This window comes from Pinus tabuliformis, chromosome 6 (genome assembly GCF_031772625.1).
Source record: "Pinus tabuliformis cultivar Carrire ecotype Pingquan chromosome 6, CPIR1, whole genome shotgun sequence".
NCBI lineage: Eukaryota > Viridiplantae > Streptophyta > Pinopsida > Pinales > Pinaceae > Pinus > Pinus tabuliformis.
Genome location: NC_142292.1, coordinates 580,746,894 through 580,771,551, shown reverse-complemented (window position 1 = coordinate 580,771,551; position 24,658 = coordinate 580,746,894). Strand labels below are relative to the sequence as shown.

Genomic DNA, 24,658 nt, shown 5'->3' with positions numbered 1-24,658 from the left:
TCATTGGTTCGTACAACTATTGGGCATATCTTTTCTCTCACATGTGTGGCAAGGAGGGAGAATTTCAGGATAGAATTATAGGGCCGAAAATTTAAGAATTCTCTTGCAGTTTGACCAGTGTTGGCCTTGACTTTCTAGGCAGAATTTGAGTTCAATATTTTGGGCAGTTTTCTATTTGGGCAAGCCGTACCATTTGGCAAAGAAACTGAGGTGATATGAGAACTTTGACTGCAAAGATAAATTGCAGGTTGACCACAGATTTCCAGGACAGAATTTGACCAAGTTTGATGGCCGAATTTGGGACTGTTTTGGGCTAACTTTGACCACCTGTTCACGCTGAGTTTGAATGCCTTTGACTGAGCTTCAAATGGGATGTTTTGTTGTTGTGTTGACCATATTTGACTTTCTGGTTAGGGTTGAATTTGACTGTAGTTGACTGCAGATTTGTCCGGGTTGTTTCGACTTTGATTTGGCAAATCAATTTTGACTTTTTGTACTCTCTCTCTCTGCTAAACATTTGATATTATAATAAGAAGAATTGATCAAAGGGTTTTTGCCCATCTTGGGGTTTTTCCCTAACAACCGCCAAATCTGGTGTCCTCTTGTCTTGGCTTGTCTTTTGTATTTTATTATTCATGTTCTATCTACAGTCATTGCCAATGTGATTTATGGTTAATGTGATTGCTATTGGAAAATTAAATTGGAAATTGTCATTGGGATGCTAAAGGACATTGAAGTAATTGTGTTCAGCATAGAACATACCATTGTTAACTAAAACTAACATGGGATCAAAACCCAAGTGAGGACAAAGCCCAAGCAAGAGAGATTAAAGCAATCACTAAGAGAGATTTGTTGGGCAGACTATTGGATAAGCCTCAATGGGTTTTACATCTTACTTCAAAACTAAGGATAAGCTCAAAGACAAATCTGACTATCATGCAAGGAAGATGACTTTGGACTTGACTTTGGAAGAGTATGAGGAAAAGTGGTGTAGCCTCCTTCAAATGCACCTACTACTACAAAAACGAAATATAAGAAAGGTGAAGTCAAAGCTAAGAAAATTATCATAGACTCCATTCAAAAGCATTTGGTTGCCTATATTTCTGATTTGGGAACATCTAAGGAGATGTATGATAAGTTGGTTGGGATGTTCAAAGTGAACAATGCAAATCAAATCCTCTTTCTCAAGAACAAGTTGAAAGACATCAAGATGGATAAAGGGGAGTCTATCCAATCCTACTTCATGAGAATAACACAAATCAAGAATGACCTACTATCTATTGGAGAAGTTATTGCTGACAGGGAGCTCACTCTCATTGCACTTGGAGGTCTTCCAAGATCATGGGATGTGTTTAACACCACCATTCTCAACAATGACAGGATACCTAGTTTCGATGAATTATTGGCTCGATGCACTCAAGAGGAGATGAGGATGATGGAGAGAGACAAGCCCTCAAATGGAAATGAACCTACTGCTTTCTCCACTCATGCAAAGAGGAAAAATAATGTTGGTCCAAGGAGACAGGGTCAAGGATTCAACAAGGGATTCAAAGAAGGAAGAAAAGGAAGGTGCTACAATTGCAACAGGTTCGGCCACTATGCTAGAGAGTGTCCTCACAAGAAGAATACTCCAAGGGATGACGACAACAACAACAACAATTTCAAAGGCAATGGAAATCAAAGGAACAACAAGTTCAACAACAAAGGAAAGAAGAAGGCTCTCGTTGCTCAAAATGGAAATGGTTAACCTCCCAAAAGGACAAGAAATACCAAGTATGATGAAAGTAATGTTGTAGAATAAAAACGAGTTTTATCTTATTTCCGCTCTATCTACTACCTCTCCTCCAGATACTTTGGATCATTAGCTAATTGAGAGTGGAGCCTCAAGGCACTTCAATAGGTACAAGGAGGCCCTCTCAAATTTGGTTGAAAAAAAGACTAATTTGGAGATCATACTTGGAGATAATGCCACCTACCTTATAAAAGGGATAGTTATTGTTACTCTTCACTTGAATCAAAGTCAAACCATTCATCTACAAGAAGTGTTATATGTGCCTGATTTGAAGAAGAACCTGGTCTCTATTTCTGCAATGGAAGATACAGGCTTCAAAGTAGCGTCTGTTGATGGAAAGGTACGTATTTGGCGAAGAAACCTAAAGATGAATTTACTCTTGGATTTAGGGTTGATGGTCTCTATCAAGTTGGAGGAAGTCCATTGGGAGCTTTGGCAAGCAATACTTCTCTTCAATCTGAGTTATGGCACCAGAGATTCGCCCACTTACATTACCTGGGGTAAGGAAGATGGTCACAGCTACGCCCGAATTCAATATGAACCATGAAGGTATTTGTCAGCGTTGTGTAGCTTAGAAACTTACAAATGGACCAATCCCTTCTAGTGAAAACAAGACTACCGATATTCTTCAATTGGTCCATTACGATCTATCTGGTATGCTTCCTGTAACATTGTTGGGAGGATACCTATATTATGCAATCTTTGTGGATGACTTCTCACGCAAAACATTGATCTATTTCTTGAAGAAGGATGAAGTGTTCAAACGGTTCCGTTCTTTCAAAGCATTGGTGGAAAATTAAACAAGGAAGAAGATCAAGATATTAAGGACCGACAATGGAACCGAATATGAATCAAATGAATTCAATGGCTTTTGCAGAGAGGCTGGCATTAAGAGGGAGACAATTGTCCCATACACTCCTGAGAAAAATGGCATTGTTGAAAGGACGAATCGAACAATCATGGAAGCCACCCGTCCCATGCTCCATGATTAAGGCTTATCGAAGTTCTTATGGGAAGAAGTTGACAACACTGTTGTATATGTTCAAAATAGGAGCCCACATCAAGCATTGGATTTCAAGACACCCAAGGAAGTTTTCACTGGTAAGAAAAATGATGTTTCTCAATTTAGAATATTTGGTTCCCCGTGTTTTTCATGTGCCTAAAGAGAAAAGGAACAAGTTGGAAGCTTTTGGGAACAAGGGTATATTCCTTGGCTAAAGTGAAAATTTGAAAGCATATAGGATCTACGTACCTAGTCAAAGAAATGTGGAAGTAAGTCGTCATGTCATCTTTGATGAAGATATTGCCCTTGGGAAAGCCAGAGATCTCCCCATTGCAAGGAAGGACAATGATGATGTTGCAGAAAAACAAGATGAACCTCCAATAGATGAGCCCATGCCTGATCTTGATGGTTTGATGGATCTTGTTGATCCAGCTCCTGGTGATCCCTCTACCTCAAGGAAATGACCCCTATGACTGAAAGTTACTCTTGAAGATGTTGAAAGACAAACTGCTCCAAGAGGGACATTTCGTGAAAGCAAGAAGTCGAACAGGTACCAAGGATATTTGGTTGCTATGATTATTATTGTTCAAGCTGAACCATGCACATTTGAAGAAGTCGTAAAGCACCAAATATGGATGGATGCGAAGAATGAGGAATACAAATCAATCATGAAGAATGGTGTCTATGACATGGTGCCAAGACCTGGGAACAAGTTTGTGGTCACTTTTAAATGGCTTTACAAAATTAAACATGGAGCTGATGGAAGTGCTGAAAAATATAAGGTCGGGTTCATTGCTCGAGGCTTTCTCAAAAGGAAGGAGTGGACTATGATGAGATATTTGCATCAGTTGCCCGATATACCACTATACGATCTATTATTGGTCTAGCTGCCACTCAAGGATGGATCCTACATCAAATGGACGTTAACATTGCTTTCTTACATGGCTCGCTTAAGGAGGAAGTCTACTTGGAACAACCTCAGGGGTTCGAAGTACAAGATTGAAGTACAGATGTATGCAGGTTCAATAAAGCCCTTTATGGCTTGAAGCAAGCCCCTAGGGCTTGGTATGAGAGGATTGATACCTATCTTATGAAGTTGGGATTCACGAGGAGTTATGTTGATCCCAACCTATACTTCAAGGTTGAAAAGGATATGCCTCTCATTCCAGTCCTTTATGTTGATGATCTCTTTCTAACTAGTGCAGAACCTCTCATTTATCAATGCAAGAAGGAGTTGACTGTCGAGTTCGAGATGAAGGACCTAGGATTGATGCACTACTTCCTAGTCCTGGAGGTCTCGAAAAAGCAACACGAGATTTTCCTTTCTAAAGGAAAATACATTGTGAAGCTACTAGAGAGATGTGGGAAGGTCGATTGCAAGTTTGTTTCTACTCTGATGGAACTCAACTTCAAGAAGCTATATGGAAGTGTTGATGGCCCCGAATTGGAAAACCCTTCCGAGTATTGGCAACTTGTGGGGGCCTTGATGTTCTTGGTAAACTCCCATCCGGACATATGCTTCACTATGAATACGTTAAGTCAATTTATGGTTAAGCCTCATCACATACATTGGATTGCTGCTAAGAATCTCTTAATATATCTCTGTGGCACAATCAACTATGGGTTGAGATACACTATCGGGAAGTTGAGGCTACATGGATATACTGATGCTGACTGGGCTAGCAATGTGGTGGATCGAAAGAGCACGTCAGGAGGTATGTTCTCATTGGGGTCTGCTTCAACTTATGAGCTGGAAGCAGAAATTGGTTGCTTTAAGCACCATTGAGGCCGAATACATTGCAGCGAGTATGGCCTGTTGTGAAGTTGTTTGGTTGACGAAGCTCTTCAGTGAGTTATTTGAGCACATGTTGGATACCACATTGATCTATTGCGACAACCAAAGTGGGATTCGCCTTTTAGAGAATCCTGTGTTCCACGACCACTCCAAGCACTTTGATATCAAGTACAACTTTATCTAAGATATGGTCCAATGGAGAGCAATAAGGCTTCAGCACATCAGGACCGACGAACAGGCTGCTGACATCCCCAGTAAGCCCTTGGGGAAGGTCAAATTCTTAGCCTTCCAAGACAGACTTGGAGTGGTGGAAGGACCCTCCCATGAGGGTCCCGCTTGAGTTGGACACTGAGCTATGGGAGCTCTTGGGGGCTTCAGGTGCCTCTTAGCACTGTGAGCGACCATAGGGTGAGTGGTTCACCTTCTCCTATAAGTGCGTTGTGTACAGGGTGAGTGGTTCACCTTCCCCTGTGATATTCCATGATGGTTGACATGTGTGTAGGGCGAGTGGTTCACCTTCCCCTACGATTGATGATATAAGCATAGGATGAGTGGTTCACCTTCTCCTATGGCATATGACCAGGATGATTGTTCACCTTCTCTTGCGGATGCCCCAGCATACATCCTACCCATGTAGTCCAGGACTCATGGGAAGTACCTCTCATCTGGCCAATGAGTTGGGAAAAGAAGATAAGGACCATAGCACTACAGATGGACGCATCATTTACTATAGTACTCCCTATGTCTAGGATGCATGGTGTTCAAAAACTTGATTTGGGATCAAGTTTAATTGGGGTTCTACCCCTGGACTGACTTTTGTCGGTGGGGAGTAGTAAGGTCTTGTGACTCACTCTCGATCGATTCTTCTTCATTATCTATATCAGTGTTCAATAGAGTTGAGACAAGATACAGAGATGGTACATGACGATAGAATGGCATGATGATCGATGATAATGGATGGGTTGGCAAGTGGAATTTTCCCTAGTTGATAGGGAGTGTTAAAATTGGCAACTAGGACCAAATTCCACTTTGGACAGCTCATTTGATGGAGATAATGATTGCATTGAATTCCTCTTTTCGGGAGGACCAAAATCAACCTAAAGATCATCAAATTTGGACAAGGAAAAATATGTTTTTGAGGTCAATCCCACACGTGCAAATTGTCAAGGTCGGCCACATCATCATGTAGGCTCATGAAGCGCAATGGACATGTCACTTCACCCTCAACGACTTGTATAAATATAAGTGACCTCCAACCTCATTTAGCACCTCGCTCACTCACACATTCTTCTCTCTCCTTCTCTCATTGGTTTGTACAGCTATTGGGCATATCTTTTCTCTCACACATCTGGCAAGGAGGACAAATTTCATGACAGAATTATTGGGCTGAAAATTTCAGAATTCTCCTGCAGTTTGACCAGCATTGACTTTGACTTTCTAGGCAGAATTTGAGTTCGATCTTTTGGGCAGTTTTCTGTTTGGGCAGGCTGTACCATTTGGCACAGAAACCGAGGTGATCTGAGCACTTTGACTGCAGAGATAAATTGCAGGTTGACTGCAGATTTCCAAGGCAGAATTTGACCAAGTTTGACTGCTGACTTTGGGACTGTTTTGGGCTGACTTTGACCACCTGTTCAGGCTGAGTTTGACTGCCTTTGACCGAGCTTCAAAGGGGATGTTTTTCTGTTGCGTTGACCATCTTTGACTTTCTAGTTAGGGCTGAATTTGACTGCAGATTTGACAGGGCTGTTTTGACTTTGATTTGGCAAATCAATTTTGAATTTTTGTATACTCTCTCTTTGCTAAACATTTGATATAATAATAAGAAGAATTGATCAAAGGGTTTTCCCCATCTTTGGGTTTTTCCCTGGCATCCGCCAAATCTGGTGTCCTCTTGTCTTTTGCATTTTATTATTCATGTTCTATCTACAGTTACTGTCAATGTAATTTACGGTTAATGTGATTGCTATTGGAAAACTAAATTGGAAATGTCACTGAGCTGCTAAAGGATATTGAAGTAATTGTGTTAAGCATAGAACGTACCATTGTTAACTAAAATTAACAAGAGCACAAACCTGGTCAGAAATCCAAACCTCCTTCAATCCATAAGATATTGCAATAACTGTGAGCTCAACACATCTTGTTACTGACATCCGCTTCTGTGCCACCAGAAACCAAAACATACCATATCATCAATGAGATCAAATAAGCTTCCTCTATTACATTCTTGCAACAACTTAAATACAGATTAACAAATACTGGTGCTGTATCACATAATAATATACTGATGAAGATATAAGCTCAAAACTCAAATTAATTGCTTAATAACTAACCTAGACAATTCCAAATATTACTCATCGATTTGTTTCTGCACAAAATCCTTACTGAAAAGACTAAAACAAACAAGATAATAAGAACATCAAGAATGACTACATAGCAAGCCCTATTGAAGACCTGGGAAAACTCTTCTTTAAATCTGGAAATCTTATAGAAAACACTGAATATTTCTGCAGACTTTTCGACACCAAATATTTATTGGTTGGTTTCCAAATGCTGTTAAATTATAAATGCAGCTCTATAACAATGGAAGTGGTGTTGAAATTTGGGTAGCTCGTGATGTACTCCCACAAGCTTCGAGTGCTATGCTTGTGAGGAGAAAACCCACAAAAGGATATGTTTGTGCACAAAGTACCCAAGTTTGGGGTTTTGAACCCAAAGGAGTGGGATTAGAATCCAAGATAATGAATTTAATATTCTAATTTGTGTAGTGGGGTTTCTTGAAGGATAAAGAGGGCTCCTAAGTCACCTATTAGAGAGATATAAATATGGAGCCAAAAGAGAGTCTAGGCAAAAGTGAGATGTGACTTCATTTGTGTAGAGGAGCAAGCCTAAGAGGAGGCCAAGTTAGGATTTCTGTGCAAGAAGACTTTTTGGAGAAGGCCAAGTAGACTGTCCAAGAGGAGGCCGAGGGTTATGTGATCAAAGCAAAGGTTGGTCTGTGTTTAAGGTTATTGCTGGAAGAGGTCCAAGCCCTAGAAGAGGGCTGGACTATGTCTTGTCTAGGCTGCAGGAAGAAAAAGATCAGCCGCAGGCCTGAAGGAGAGCACCCAAGGCTACACAGAATCTAAACAGGTCAGGCCAAGGGGAGAAAGGGCTCCCTGAAGGTGAGCCAAAGTCAGGACAGAAGTACTGTAGCAGGGAAAGTAGAAGAGAAAGCAGATTAGGGCTTCTATAGCAGCTCCGAGGCCTGGTTAGGGTAGGCCATGGCCTACAGCAGGAGACAGCAAGCAAAGGGTTTGTGTATTAAGGGTTGAACAGTGGCTGTATGGATAAGTGGACTAAAGGAGCAGTTTGATGAAGACTACAGCAAGTGGACAAGGTCTAAAGGAGTAGATCTTGTGAACTGAAGAGGACTGAAAGGGCTGGTTGCCAAGGAAAGCAACAGCAAGTACTATTGTTTTTTCTTTGTTTTTATGGGCAGATGAGAGCTTGATGGATTAGGCCTTAGCCCTAGTTGTTTCAGTCAAAGGACAGACTTGTCTTTTATTGTATATTAGCATTGTATCAGGGTTTGTAAAGGGCCATGATCCCTGGTATAGGAGCCCTATGATTTTCTTATTGATGGACTGATAAGAACATGTTTTGGGCCACAATTCTTGTGTATTGTTGTTGATTTCACTGCTGTTATATTCCGCTGTGAAAATTTGTTTTTGGTTGGGCATCTCTAGTGTGTTTGTGTTCCTAGCTAGGGCATAGGCCAGACCTAGGGTGCCAGGAAATTTCAACATTCAATTACATTCTTGCACCAACTTAAATACAGATTAACAAACACTGGTGTTGTAGTACATAATAATATGCTGATGAAGATATTAGCTCAAAGTTCAAATCAATTGCTTATAACTAACCTAGACAATTCCAAATATTACTCATCGATTTCTTTCTGCACAAACTCCTTACTGAAAAGACTAAAACAAACATGACAATAAGAACATCGAGAATGACAACTTGGAAAGCCCTGTTAAAGACCTGGAGAAAACTCTCCTTTAAATCTGGAAATCTTATAGAAAACAATGAACATCTCTGCAAAATTTTCAACACCAAATATTTATTGGTTGGCTTCCAAAAGCTGTTAAATACAACTCTGTAACAATGGAAGTAGCCAGAATACCTCCCCCCTTGTTTGGGAAAAGCACTGAAACTAGTAAAGGAGTCCAAGCCATGAATATAATGCATGAATTGTAATAGACATCAATGTCATTACCCAGCAGTTGCACTCATGCGCAAGCCCATAACTTCCAAACTCAAAACAATTCATAAGTAAACAATGATACATCTGCATTTACACCAGAGAACTAGAACACAATTGATCGTAGACATAATCAATGCATTTTGATTTGGTGAATAGAATCAGATCAGATACTTGACAAAGCAATTTTCTTGGTTTGTAATCTCACATATTAATTGAGAGATAATTATGATTCTTCAATATTATGGTTCTTCGAAATAAGGATAATCAAGTGGGGACAACATGCAAATGCAAACAACAATGACTATGAGTCTTTGACATCGGTCACCTTTGTGACTGGCTTCACCAGGGTTGGGAGCAAGAGAACTTCATATCACACATGACTTGGTGATCTCATTGAACACTATTAGGCTACAAAATAACCCACCCTTGTTATTGATAATTTCAGGTATGAAACATGTCTCTGGGGAGAACTGAACATTGGTGGGAGGTATAAAATACCATCTAACCACATCCTGTTGACAAGAAGAGAATTATCACAATCTATTAAGTTCTGATTTGTTAATTTCAAGCTCACTGCTTCAGTTTCATAACTATTATTTTGTCTTATTTGTTGGTTATTTTATTTTCAGTTTAAAAAATAAAGTTTCCCAGTATTTCTCAGTTTTATTAGTGGTATCATAGCAGCCCACCTATGGTTTTTTTTCTAAGCTGAAATAAAATGGTGTAAAATTAGACTGCTGATTGACAAAAATAATGCACCCAGTGCTACAAAAAGTGTTTTGAAGATGCTGGTAGAATCCTAGCTAAAACTTCAGGCTCAATTTCAGAACTTCACAAACTCAATGCATGATATGATGGCAAGAGTAGTAGGTTTAACCAAAGCACTGACTGGCAACCACCAACACAGCATTGGACGAACCAAGAATAGAGAATATCCTGGGCATAGAGGAAGTCCTGTACTAGATAAGCTCCATAGAGCACTAACATAGGTGTCAAATAGAGTAAAGGTCCATATATAGGCGTTTATATTTTCAATAAAGATGTTAAAACCAGAGCCAAAAAACGAAGTGCCTGGGGATCTAAACATGAATTCCTAGAGAGCATGCAAGCTTAAACCAATACAGTTTCAGGGGGAGGTATCCTTCAAGGATTTATGCGATCATCAAGGAGATTTCAAGCCAGGGGAGCACACAGCCCTGTAGCACAAAGTCCTCAATAAATTAAAGAGCCCAACAAAGGAAAGTCCAAACAAAAGCCTCGATACATAAGTTAAAGACATTAAAAGAAGAACACATAGTCAATTTTGTAGCACTGCTTTTGGAAGAATTCATCTATGACTGGCAGAAGCAGTGGGTACAGTCTATACCAAAGAATACAACTATTGATTTTGACAATTTCAAGGTAAAAATTCTGTGGTTTTTATAAGACTGTTGAGGATTACTTTCTTGAATTGGAAAATTTAGGCCAGCTAGGTGATGTCAAAGCATATGTCATGGAATTCCTAAGTTATTAACACTAAACCATGTGTTCAACACAAAAACCTATGGGATTTTTGTGTCATTGCCAATAATTAAAATAATAGGGATAGCTGAATATGGAAGGCCAACTGATGACTTGGAAGAAGAAACCAAGAGTCAAATATAATAAAATAACTTTCATGGTAATGAAATGAGCATCCTGCATTGGAGTTCCTAATCCATTGCCTGACATGGTATCCATTCCCACTCATAAACATCCCAGGTCCATCTGCTAGCAAATCTGCAATTCTGGCATGTCAACTTTGCTAGTTTTCTACCCAGTTCTCTACACATCTTAGAGCCTATATTCCCCACAACAGTAACATTACCCTACACTGCTTATCCCCTGCACTACTCTCTAGTCACAGAAAACCCTCAGGAACTTTAAGGATACCAAGGTGGAGGTTTGAGACTCAGACTCTGATAGATGTTCGAGCTTGACGAAGCTTCACGCTTGATAGAATCACCTTGTAGAATGCCATTGTTGACCCTTTTTCCTTCTTTCTCTTGGAACCTTCATGAATCCTCACAAACTTTCTCCTCATGTGAATCTGCTATCTTCTCGTATGCGGCCAACCCTTGTGCCCATCTATGCCCAAGCCTTGAAACCCTTGATTCAGGCTAGACCTCCAATTTCACATTTGAGCTCCTCCTCACTTGATATTGTTGGACCTATTACCCACCAAAAGTGGGTGACCCCTAGGAGAAACTTTTATCCTATTCATCTCTTCCAGCCAGCAGCTCCTGACAGCCACCTTGTAGCCAAAGTATGTATCCTCGCCCATTTGTCAAGAGCACATGTTGGAAGGTGGGCTTCTAATTAAAAGGTACTTTATTCATTTTGGAATTGGGTGCTTACCCTTGTTTGTATTTGGGCATTTTGGCATGGATTATGGGGTAACTTGGAAGAAAGAAGGGTCTTGGTTGTCCTTTTGTTCCCTCACCTTAAATGGGCGGTTAATTTTCAACCTAGTCTAGTGAGACCTCCCCTAATGGCCCATGGCTTTGGGAAGGGGCACAACTTGGAGAGCCATTATTGAGATAGTGTAGCCCCATCTCTCCCTACTCCATACCACTTTCCATCTTACATGAGCCCTTATTCCACCTCCCTTCTTCGGGTTGAACTGACCATTGATTCTTTGGGATTTGGCACCTACACATCCTCATGCTTAGGTAGGGCCTGGAAATGCACCCTAAGAAGTTGATGCATCTAAAAGGAATGGAAAAAGCATATGATGGCCACAATAAAAACAAAAGAAAAATCAAAATGCAAACGATGGTCGGGACATACAAATTAGCACATGGGAAAAACCATGGCAAGGGCTCTACCTCTCTCATATGGCCATCACCCGGTTCATGGGCGAATGTTTCCCTATCTCATAGAAGACAATGAACCCTTGCATGTCCCAACCCCTGATGGGCGATGAACTGCCCCATCCTAAAAGGGGGTAATAACTGCTACACATCATACAAAGCAAGCTCCCATTTGTTGAGATAAGAGCATTAATACAAAGATGAATCAAGAAAAAGTAAAAGGCAATGTAGACAGGTTAAAAAACAAAGGTCGAGGTAACTCATGGATCCATGATTGCTCCCTCCTCACATCTATACACCTAGGATGAGGTATTCCATCATATCTAGTCCCTTTGACCATGGAACTTGGCCATGAAGTCTTTTCCCCTTTGTTCCATCATTATTCACATGGCACCTATCGATTGAACAGTGGACCAAGGACATGTCACTTCCCCTTGGTGGTTGATACCACCTAATAGGGTCGTCTATTAACCACTCCTACTTAGGGAGGTAACACCATTACATGAGTAAGGCTTTAATTTTGGAATAGAAACCTTATATGAAGCGTTAACTTGCCCATTTCTTTCAATCTTGGTTCACTTACATGCAATAATGACTACTGTGTTGATGTGAGTAGCATCGAAAGGTCTTCTACAATTGCTTGGTGTCTTCGCATGTGGAAGACATTATTTACCTCTTCTAATGATTTATATCTTCTTTCCTAAGCTTAACTTAGGAAAAGTATAATAATTAAAGTCAATTAATTATTGCGGACTATGTTGATTTGTGGTAACATCGAATGTGCTCTAGCCATGAAAATTGGTGGAGAGGCTAAAGCACATGAGATCTCCAAGAACCAGAAAAGGTTTGGGGAAATTCCACCCGGTTAGAGAGATATTAAAATAATTAATATTTTTAATGGCGTTCCTAAGTCTAAACTTAGGAAAATTATAATATTAATGGGTATTAATACAAAACTGGGTGAGAATGTTCTAAATGACATGGATCAAGCCAAATCTAATCTTAAGCGTTGATTAGAGACTTAATCTCGATCGTTGAAGACTCAACAGAAAAAGTATAAGAGGAGACTTGAGGGTCACTTGGAGATACACCAAGAGTGATCAGTCAGTTCAATTTTTCTGGAGTGGGGCTTGCTGAGAAAATTCGAACTAGCAATTTGTTGTAGCAAGGGGCAGTGAGTACATAGCAGAGAGGCAGAGATAGTGTCGGAGGGTGAGCGCAGAGACCGAAGAGGCTGACGCAAAGGCAGCTAGAGTTACGTAGAGGCAGCAGGAGCCATGCAGAGGCATCTAGAGACTACGCAGAGGTTGAGGGGCCTGCGTGGGCGACGAAGAGGGCCAGAGAGCTGACGCAAAGAGTCAGAAGGCTGACGCAGAGGGTTCAGGAGCTACGTTGAGGCTAGCAGGGTTGACGCAGAGCCTTGGAGAAGCACCGAAAGGATTTTCGTGGGACAAGCTAGCTGAATATCTGTCTTCGAGAAGAGGTATTACTATTGTGTAACAATCTGTGTTGGGTGAGCCATTGCGTCACCCTAGATGTATTCAGAAACTGCATAATAATAAAACCCTCATATCTATTGCACCGGTTTTCCCACATTATGTTTTTCCGGGGACGATTATCCAAAAATAACGGTGTCTCTTGTGTCATTGCCTCCGTTATTTCAGTTGTTGATCTGTATATGAGTTAAGGTTGCATTTGTGTTTATTTCAATATTTATATTTATAAATAACTTGTTAATGGAAAAAACAAGTAGGAGAAATTAAACCAGATAATGCAGAAGGGATTTCTAACGTGTCAGACTTCTAAAATTCAACAGACTATTGGGTTATTTTCTAAGGATAAATAATTTTCTTATTTAGGTGACTTGGAAATAATCTCAATCGTTGATGTTCAAGATGTTTCTAGAAGGAATCTTCAAGATGTTTCTAGAAGGAATCTTCAAGATGTTTCCGGAAGGAAGATTAAAGATGTTTCCGGAGAGGAGATTAGGGTAAGAGATTTGGACTCAATGAAGATTATAAATGGAGGCTAGCAACGAAGGTGAAGAAACAATGAAGAGCACAAGTGTGTGAGCGAGCCATCATAGGAGATAGTGATTTTCTCTACAGTGCGAGTGACTTAGTGACCAGTGCGCAGAGGAGGAGAAGTGCGAGTGGGTTTGAGTGAATCCAGAAGGGTTGAGTTGGAGGAGATTGCAAGGTTGAGTTGCTAAAAGGAGATCATGTTAGTCTGGAGGAGGCCGAGTTGCTAGAGTGTTGAGAATTTCCAGTGCGCATTAGTGGCAAGGTGCAGATCGAGTTGTTGGAGGGTGCAGATCAAGTTGTTAGAGGCCAATTTCTTCAGAGCGATTTCATCTGGAGGCAGATTTCCTTGAGGTCGATTTAGCTTGGCCGAATTCATTCTGAGGGTGCCTAGTTGCAAGTTTCAGATTGTATTTTTCCTTGTATCTTTGTGGGTCGAAGAAACCCATACTTTCCAGATAATGAAATAACAGAAAATTGTTTGGGTTAATTAATTTTGCAATGTGTGATTGATCTCTCTAGTTTATTTCCACTACATATTCTTAGTTCTAGAAGTTAAGGATACTAGTGATTTTATTTTTCAATGATACAATTATTATTTGGGAAAATAAATAATAAATTGGGGATAAATTTGTTGATTTTTCCTTGGCACTTCAGAATTAGGTCTATGTCTAAAGCACAATCACAAACACATTAAAATGCCACAACACCAAGCACTTTGCACAGTGAAAAATGTACAACAGTGAATCAATGAAGTACACAAGAATTTACACAACCAAAAACTTGCTTGTATTACAACTTTAATACAACAAACATAGGGCTCTCGTACCAAGGATCATGGCCCTTACAATTAGCCCTAATACAAGGAAACTAGGGCTTGATGTCAACAACACATAACAATCAATCTGCCCAAGAGCAAGAACAACCTTGATTTACATGATGAAGAAGCACTTACACCAACCCTTTCAGTCCACTTGTCTTGAACACATGGTAGGCCCTTTGCCACCTATACTTGAAGAGAATATGTTGCTCCAATACCTTTGCCCTAATTGCTCACAAGGTCCTTTACTACTTCATATTTGCTTGTACATATCAACTCCTCAATCATCCTTCCATCAGTGATCCATTTTGCTCCAAGAATCACTAAACATAGGCTACAAAACTTTGCCTTTGCACAATAACTCTACTACTCTAGAAGTCACTGTACATGGGCTTAACTAGTATGCCCTCTAACAGTCCCCTTGTTGCTCCAAGATGACTAAACTTAGGGCACAAAAGCACACTATCCAAACACCACTTCGATGGATATTCCTTCACTCATCCTTCTTGATATCATCTACACAAAGACATGTCCAAACATCAGCTCAACACTTACTTAACTGACCTCTGCACAAGTCTAAGGAAGACTCGGCCCCGTGCACAATTTGAATAAGGATTCTCGGCAACATTACAAACCTCTGCAACCACCTCAAACTTAACTTATTGTGCGGCCATCTCAATCCTATATCTTTGCAGTAACCTCCCTTTTGCTACCCTTTATCTCATGCGCCACACCTTGATAAGGCTTGGGCCTTACTCCAACTTCTTGTTGATTTGTGGTAGCATCGGATCTGCTCTAGCCATGAAAGTTGGTGGAGAGACTAAGGCACATAAGATCTCCAAAACTCAGAAATCGTTTTGGGAAATTCTATCCGATTGGAGAGATATTAAAATAATTAATATTTTTAATGGACTTCCTAAGTCTAAACTTAGGAAAATTAAAATATTAATGGGTATTAATATAAAACTGGGTGAGAAGGTTCTAAATGGCGAGGATCAAGCCAAATCTAATCTTAGTCGTTGATTAGGAATTTAATCTCGAGCGTTGAAGACTCAACAGGAAAAGTATAAGAAGAGGTTTGAGGGTCAGTTGGAGACACACCATCAGATACTCAGTATCTCAAGGAAAATCGATTCTCAATGAGAAGGAGATCAATTTCAAAGGGAGAGTTGCAGGGTGGAGGAAGAGGGGGGATTAGCAGCAGTCAGAGATCTCAGAAGAAGTGATGCAAGGACTCTGAGAGACACCGCAGAGCGAGACGCAAAGATGACGCAAAGAAGGACTAGAGCTACGCAAAGCCACGCAGAATGACGCAGGGCTGACGCAGTAGAGAAAGGAAGCTCTCCAGGGTGTCAGAAAGTCTCGGAGAAAAGTCTCAAGTGTTTTCTCCCAGTGTCTATGTAAATTTTTTTGTAAAAGCAATTGTTGCTAAAGATTAATAAAACCCTCCTCTGTTGCACCGGTTTTCCTGCATTGGGTTTTTCCGGGGACAATTGTCCAAAAATAACTATGTTGATGTGATTGATTCTTGTGCATATATTTGTTTCTGTATAATGGTGTGATATCTGCAATAGAATTTATTTTAATATTTACTGAAGGGATTTCATAAATAACTTATTGGGAATAATAAGTAGGTGAAATAAATCAATTGTTGCAGTAATAGAATTTCTGTTTAGAAATTTTCACATGGTATCAGAGCAAAGATTCAGCGACAGGAAAGGAAAATCGATTATGGGTCAAGAGCATGATGCAGAAGCATCCACTCAAGGAGACTAGTACAGATTTTCAAAAGAATGCACAAGAGAGAAATTATGATTATTCTATGTTGGCTTCCAGATTGGAAGAAGTTGCTTGCTTAGCAAGCTTTGCCTCCTCGGAGGTTTGGTATATAGATAGTGGAGCTTCCTGGCATATGACAGAAATCCAAGAATGTTTTTCAGATTATCAAGAAAAAGGAATGAATTTTCAGATCACCATGGGCAATAAGGCAAAGTGTACTCCAGTAGGGAAAGGTACTATAGTTTTTCAAACAGAAACAGGAGAGCAGTTCCGAGCTACCAATGTGCTGCATGTGCCAGGACTGGGGATGAACTTACTTTTCGTATCTCAACTTCAAAACAAGGGCTATGATGTTTTCTTCATTAAGGAGAAAGTATACGTCAAACACCCAAGTTGGAAAAAGAAGGTCCAGATCGGAATCAAAAGTAACAGGTTGTACAGGTTGCAGCTAGAATCACCAATGGCACTAATAGGCAGTAATGGAGACAAGGATTTTAATGAACTATGGCACAGAAGGATGAGACATTTTCACCATGGGGCTCTAAGAATTCTCAGAAAAACTGTAACAAGAGTTCCAGATCTCAGTACTGAACGAGATGATGTATGCAAAGGGTGTGCTCTAGGCAAGTATGTGAAAGCAGCGTTTCCAAAAAGTAACAATAGGGCCAAGAGTGTACTAGGATTGATACACTCAGACATCTGCGGAACGATGTCCACAACAGCTCTTAGTGGTGCCGAATACTTCGTCACCTTCATCGATGACCATTCTAGGAAGAATTGGATCTACTTTCTGAAAACCAAAGATGAGGTTTTCAGTCGATTCAAAGAGTTCAAGGCGCTAGTGGAAAAGAAGATAAAAGATAAAAGTGTTGCGCTGATACAATGGTGGAGAGTATGTTGACAAGGACTTCAAAGATTTTTGCACTAAGGAGGGCATCAGAAGAGAGTGGACAGCTCTCTACAATCCGGAGCAGAATGGATCAGCAGAAAGGAAGAACAAGACTATTGTGGAAGCAACTAAGGCAATGATGTATGATCAGGATATGCCAAAATTCCTACGGGCAAAAGCATGCAGCACGACAGTCTATGTCCAGAATAGAACTCCTCATAGGGCATTGGGCAAGATTACTCCAGAGAAGGTCTTCACCAAGAAGACACCTGAAGTTAGTCATTTCAAGATATGTGGGAGTTTAGCATATTGCCATACACTCGAGGAGAAGAAGAAGAAGTTAGATCAAACTGCGAAAAAAGAATATCTTGTGGGATATAGCGAGAATGCTAAGGCATACATAGTCTATCTTCCAGGGAGCAGGAAGGTAGTAGTTTGGCGAGATGTAAAGTTCTTGGAGGATAGAGATTTCAATAAATCTCAAGAAATGTCTTCCGAGGAGCAGTCAAAAGATGAGTCGTTGGTCAAACCACTTCAACCAGCGGAAGCTAGTACTAGAAATTCTCCTCCGGAACAGAAGGAATCACAGGAAGAGGAAGAGCTAACAGATGCACCTACCTCCAAAGGAAGAACAAGTCGGGAACTCCAACAGATTCTACGGGACGCAGAAGAATTCATCGGTGCACCCAAGAACAGTAAAAGGGAGTGAAGACAGCCAAACAGATACCAGGCCTTAGTAGCTCAAGTTGGGGAACCCTCCAATTTTCAGGAGGTCGTTCAGCATCAAGTATGGGTGGATGCGATGGTGGAGAAATACATCTCTATAATGGTGAATGATGTCTGGGAAGTGGTTCCTAGGCCTCAAGACAGATAAGTGGTGGGTTCGAGATGGATCTACAAGATCAAGTATGTTGCAGACGGCAATGTCGAGAAATACAAAGCCAGGTTTGTGGCAAAGGGGTATGCTCAGAAGGAAGGAATAGACTACGAAGAGACCTTCGCCCCAGTAGCCAAGTATACATCTATTAGAACCGTGATATCTCTTGCAGCACAGATGGGGTGGGAGATTCATCATATGGATGTCAAGACGGCATTCTTGAATGGGGTAATAGAAGAGGAAATATACATTGAACAACCAGAAGACTTTGAGACACATGAGAAGAAATCTCATGTATGCAAATTAAAGAAAGCCTTGTATGGGTTTAAACAGGCACCTAGAGCATGGTATGGTCAAATTGATGACTACTTGCAGAAGATGGAGTTCATCAATAGTGATGCAGATCTCAATCTCTACTATCTAGCTGTAGAGAATGAGCATCTAGTCCTAGTATTATATGTGGATGATGTCTTCCTGACAAGATCATCCAAGCTCATCAAGGACTGAAGAAGAATCTAGCCAAAGAATTTGACATGAAGGATCTGGGACAGATGCATTATCTCCTGGGGTTGGAAGTTTGGCAACAGAAGGGTGAGATCTTCCTTGGACAAGGGAGATATGCTACAGAAATCCTGAAGAGATTCAGGATGCAAGACTGTAGACCTATGGCTACTCCAATGATCACCAGTTGGAAAAAAGTTGATGCATCAGAAGATAAAGATGTTGATCCCACCTTGTACAGGCAGCTCATAGGATCCCTGATGTATCTAGTCAATACCAGGCCAAACATTTGTTACACTGTCAACACCCTCAGTCAGTTTATGGTGGAACCTAAGAGGACACATTGGGCAGCAGTAAAACATGTTCTCAGGTATATACAAGGAACAGTCGAACATGGACTATTGTACACCAGAGGCAATGACATCAAGCTGAGTGGGTTCATTGATGCTGATTGGGCTGGAAGTTCAGTAGATCGGAAAAGTACCACTTGGCATTATTTCAACATTGGGTCGGGGATGACTTCCTAGTGCAGTAGGAAACAGAAATCCGTAGCTCTGAGCTCAGCTGAAGCAGAATATATGGCTGCTAGCACAGCTTCGTGCGAAGACATATGGCTTAGAAAATTGCTTGTGAACCTATTCAATAGAAGGATAGATGCGACCAGGATCATGTGTGATAATCAAAGTTGCATCAAGCACTCTAAGAATCCAGTATTTCATGATCAGTCGAAGCACATTGATATTAGGTGTCACTTTGTCAGAGACTGTGTCCAATGAGAAGCAGTACTGTTGAGCTACACTCCTACAGGAGAATAGGTGGCGAACATCCTCACCAAGGCCCTAGGAAGAACAAAGTTCATTTATTTCAAGGAGAAGATGGGGATGGTAAAGAATCCATTTCAGTAGCAGAAATGGATAAGTGTCAGGTGTTGCAGTGCAGCAGTTAGCAGTGTTATGGGTAGCATGGGCAACCTATGGAGAAGGAGCTGCAGTACAAATGTAGCGGTGGCAGTAGTAGTGTCATGGGCAGTAATACAGAAAGCAGCAGTGCAAATGGTGTGAGGCATCAAGCCAAGCATCAGCACAGGTACCGGTGTGGAAGGATCAGTGTGATGTTTCAACGATGGAGCATTACTAGAGCACATTCCTCGCTAAGAGGGAGTGTTGATTTCTGGTAGCACCGGATGTGCTCTAACCATGAAAATTGGTGGAGAGACTAAGGCACATAAGATCTCCAAAACCTAGAAATTGTGTCGGGAAATTCCTTCCGGTTGGAGAGATACTAAAATAATTAATATTTTTAATGGAGTTCCTAAGTCTAAACTTAGGAAAATTAAAATATTAATGGGTATTAATGTAAAACTAGGTGAGAGGGTTCTAAATGACACGGATCAAGCCAAATCTAGTCTTAGCCATTGATTAGGGACTTAATCTCGGTTGTTGAAGACTCAACAGGAAAAGTATAAGAGGCGGCTTGAGGGTCAGTTGGAGACACACCAGCAGATACTCAGTAGCTCAACGAAAATCGATTCTCAAGGAGGAGATCGATTTCAAAGGGAGAGTTGCAGGGTGGAGGAAGAGGGGGGATTAGCAGCAGTCAGGGAGCTCAGAAGAAGTGACGCAAGGACTCTAAGAGACAGCGCAGAGGGAGACGTGGATCAGAGAGACGCAGGGATGATGCAGAGAGGGACCAGAGCCACGTAGAATGACGCAGGGCTGACGCAGTAGAGAAAGAAATCTCTCTAGGGTGTCAAAAAGTCTCGGAGAAAAGTCTCAGGTGTTTTCTCCAAGTGTCTATGTAAACTTTTATGTAAAAGTGATTATTGTTGAAGATTAATAAAACCCTCCTCTGCTGCACCGATTTTCCCGCATTGGGCTTTTCCAAGGACAATTGTCCAAAAATAATTGTCTTGATGTGATTGATTCTTGTGCATATATTTGTTTCTGTATAATGGTGTGATATTTGTAGCAGAAGTTATTTTAATATTTACTGAAGGGATTTCATAAATAACTTATTGGGAATAATAAGTAGGTGAAATAAATCAGTTGCTGCAGTAATAGAATTTTATTTAGAAATTTTCACACTTCTCAACAGACCTCTATTCAGGAAACACAAGGGTTTTGGACCTCCTTGAGCGCACAAAATTCAACACGGCTTTGAAACAGAGATAGATCACAATTCACTGCTGAGAACCCTAATCAAGCAACTCGACAAACATTCCTAAACTCGACTTATACCAGAACATAAGAAACAAAGAAAAATTGTCCTTCCTTCTTCTCTCTAGCTCGTCTCCTTGAGGTTTACGGTCACTTTCGCTTGTCTTCACATAATATTTATTGCACTTGTGATGTGTCAAATGAGATCAAACTTATCTCTATTTATAGTGTTCTTAGTGGATTCCATTAGCCACAAAGGGTCACCACTTTTGCCCAACTTGACCTAAGACCAGTGATGCGGGGGAGCGCCCCCCCCCCTTCGAACCCGCTCCCAAAGCGCGCTCCGGGCGGGAGCGGCTCGGGAGCGGGTCGGGAGCGCGCTCCCCAAATCGCTCCTGGACGGGAGCGATTTTCGGGAGCGGGTCGGGAGCGCGCTCCCCAAATCGCTCCCAGACGGGAGCGATTTTCGGGAGCGCGCTCCCGTAAAAAAATTTGCGCTCCCTGGTCTGTGAGGGAGCGCTTCAGGGAGCGATCGCTCCCGCGCTCCCGGAGCGCTTTTTAATGCCCGGGAGCGATCGGGGAGCGATCGCTCCCTGATCGCTCCCGGGCATTAAAAAACGCTCCGGGAGCGAATTTTAGTGAACCGGGAGCGGTTCGGCGGAAAAAAATTCCGCGGACCCGAAAAAAACAAAAAATTTAACTAATTTTTTTGGGTTTATAAGCCCAATGGGCCAAAACAAAATCATTTCAATGAGATTGAGCTTGAGTTTGAGAGCAAAGGAGCAAGGAGCAAGAGCTGAGGAGCAAGGAGCCAGAGCTGAGGAGCGAGGAGCAAGTGCCAAGGAGCGAGGAGCAAGCTTGCAGAGGTAAGTAACTTAATCATTTAGTTAGTTTAGTTGGTTAGGTAGTTAGTTTGTTTAGTTTAATTTACCTGTTTGAGTTTAAAGATCATTAATTTAAATTAAATTAATAAATTAAATGAATTAATCCCAATAAACTAAATTAATTTGCAGATTCAAGACTCAAACCCTACAAACATCAAACACGATGGACCTGGGGATTTTTATTGGCATTTTCCTCTTCCTGGTCCCTTTTCTGGTTATTATGGTGGTGGAGAGTAGGAAACGGAGGGGGCCTGAAACTGAAGAGGTGGATGAAGAAGCCGGAGGAAGTCAAATAGGTGAAAACCCCAGTGAGGAGGATGTGGAGGGTGAACATGAGGGTCAAAAAACTAAACAAGACCAAACTCCATTGTGGAAATATGTTCAGAGGCCTGAAACAGGGAAAGGGGGTGGAACCACTAAATTTCATTGCCCCCATTGCAACAATGATTTCACAGGCTCATACACCCGTTTGAGAAGACACCTTTGCGGGAAAAGGGCATGGGATGGAGAGAAACAAATAGGAATCAGAACTTGCGACGCGGTGTCAACAGCAGATAGAGCCAAATACATAAAGGAAGAGGAGGACGCCCAATACAAAGCAAAAAGATCAAGGGGTTTCTTTGAAAGCTCACAAAGAACTCCTTCAGCATCCTCCCAAGGCAGTGGATATGGACATGGAGGCTCAGGGTCATCATCTTTACGCCGTAGAACCATATCAGATTTCCTTGATGAGGGGTGTAGGAATGATGTGGATTCAAAAATTTACAGGTTCCTCTATGCAAATGGGATACCATTCAATGTTCTACGCTCACCTTATTGGCACGAAATGGTTTCTGCCATAAATGATGCCCCTAAAGGATACAAGAGCCCTGGGTATGACAAGGCAAGAACTGTTGGCCTTGATCATGAAAAAGCAAAAATATCACAATCTTTGAATAAAATGACAAGTTCTTGGACTGACAATGGGGTGTCCATTGTATCTGATGGATGGACAAATGTAAAAGGCAAGCCATTGATAAGTGTTCTTGCTGTGTCCCGAAGTGGTCCCATTTTTCTAGCTGCACATGATTACTCAGACAAGTTCAAGACCGCTATCAACATTGCAGAAGCATTGCTTGAAACAATTGAGCGTATTGGCCCATACAATGTCATCCAAGTCATCACTGATAATGCTCCTAATTGTAAGGCAGCGGGAGCAATTATTGAGGATAGATACCCGAACATATTTTGGTTTGGATGTTTGGTTCACACATTGAACCTTCTGTTGCATGATATTGTCAAAAACAAAAATGAACAATACCAATGGATTGGTGATTTGTACAAGAGAGGAAAAAAAATGATAAAATTTATTACAAATCATAGCAATACCCATGGCCTTTTCCACAGTCACTCGAGATTGGAGTTGCTGAAGATTGCGAGGACTAGATTTGGTAGCTATTACCTCACCTTCAGGCGCCTTTTGAAGGTAAGAGAGGGTTTAGCTAGCATGGTATCAAGTCCAAATTGGCAGGTGTTAAAGGAAAGGGCTACAAATGTAGCTGACATTGCAGGTTTTGAAACGGTGGAGGAGGCCGCTCTTGATGGGCAGTTTTGGACAACTGTGAGACAGGTATTGGATTTCACCAAGCCAATTTATAACATGATTCGGTTTGCAGATACAGACAAACCAGTGATTGGCGAGGTGTATGAGCAAATGGATACCATGTTGGGGGAAATAAAAGACATTGTTAATAACAGAGATCCCGACTTGTACAATCTGATTCACGATTGTGTGTGTGAACGGTGGAAAAGGCTTAACCTTCCACTACATTGCTTGGCGTATATCCTTACGCCAAAATACTACTCAGATTCTTGGTTGGGCAAACCTGCAGCAGGGGGTGGTGTTAGGACCAAACCCCATTTAGATCGAGAGGTAACTAAAGGATATCTGGATGCATTAGAAAAGTTGGTGCCTGACAGGGAGGAATGTGCAGCTGTGCGCCTTGAAATAGGCAGATACTTCACTGGCAGTGGTTTGTATGGTAACTTCCATGCAATGGACGACAAAGATAAATTTGATTCTCTCACATGGTGGGAAACATATGGCGGCGACGGACTTTTGCGAAAATTGGCATTGAAAGTTCTTGCACAGGTTGTAAATTCTTCTTCTGCAGAGAGGTGTTGGAGCACCTACAGTTATATACATAATGTGAAAAGAAACAGGCTCAACGAAAACCGAGCAGAAAGCTTGGTTTATGTGCACTACAATTTGAGGTTGTTGAGCCATTACTGTGATCGGGCTAATGAAGATCCCACATATAAAATTTGGGACAATCACCCTGAGGACGACAATTTGGAGGATGGCATTGTACATATGGAAGAACTAGAAGATGAGCTTGTATGGGATGAAGCTGAAGCAGCTGCAGCAGCCATGCCACCTCCACCTCCACCATCCAGTAGCAGTTCTCGGGGCCCGAGTCTTGTTCCATTGCTGTCGCCACCTCCATCGACACCCTCGCGTGGAGGCTCTAGTTCTGGTCGTCGGTCTGGGTGGGAGACTCCTAGAAGACCGCCAAGACCTACTTATACTCCTGGAGACTCTCGTGGCAAGGGCCACTTGTAGATTTACAGTTTACTTGTCTTTTTTAGTTTCTATTAGACTTGTCACTTTAGTTTTCATAACTGTTCAGTGTTGAGTTTTGAGTCCTTGACTCTTGACTCTTGACTCTTTCATATCATTATGACATTATGATATTTTTTGTAAACATTATATCACTGTGACAATGAAAATTTGAAGTTTGAAGTTGGGCCTTGGCAATTATAACTCATTGGTAATGATTGTGAATTATGAATATGATGCTTTGTGAAAGACTAAAGTTGTTTCATTTCATCTCATTATTCATGTTTCATTTTATAAATTTTTAACATTTCATATCATGTTAACAGTTAGAAGTTAGGACTTAGAAATATCTTCGATATTACTTCTTGTAATGGTTAAACTTGGCTTACAAGTACAACTTGTTACTTTGGTGATCAATGATGATAAATGTTATTGAATTGAATGTTATTTTAATTTATTATT

The 24,658-nt window shown here is 41.1% G+C and overlaps 1 protein-coding gene across 2 annotated transcripts in view; it reads right to left on the bottom strand.

Annotated features, from left to right (window-relative positions):
- Positions 1-24,658, bottom strand: part of LOC149259863 (NAD(P)-binding Rossmann-fold superfamily protein) — a 330,444-nt gene that overhangs the window by 138,739 nt on the left and 167,047 nt on the right. Inside the window, exon 10 of one of the 2 annotated variants that reach the window (XM_089419258.1) lies at positions 6,684-6,749. In XM_089419258.1, the coding sequence (XP_089275384.1) occupies positions 6,684-6,749 (66 nt within the window). Of the gene's footprint in view, positions 1-6,665; positions 6,750-24,658 lie in introns of both variants that reach the window. The other variant, XM_089419250.1, reaches the window with a different exon arrangement.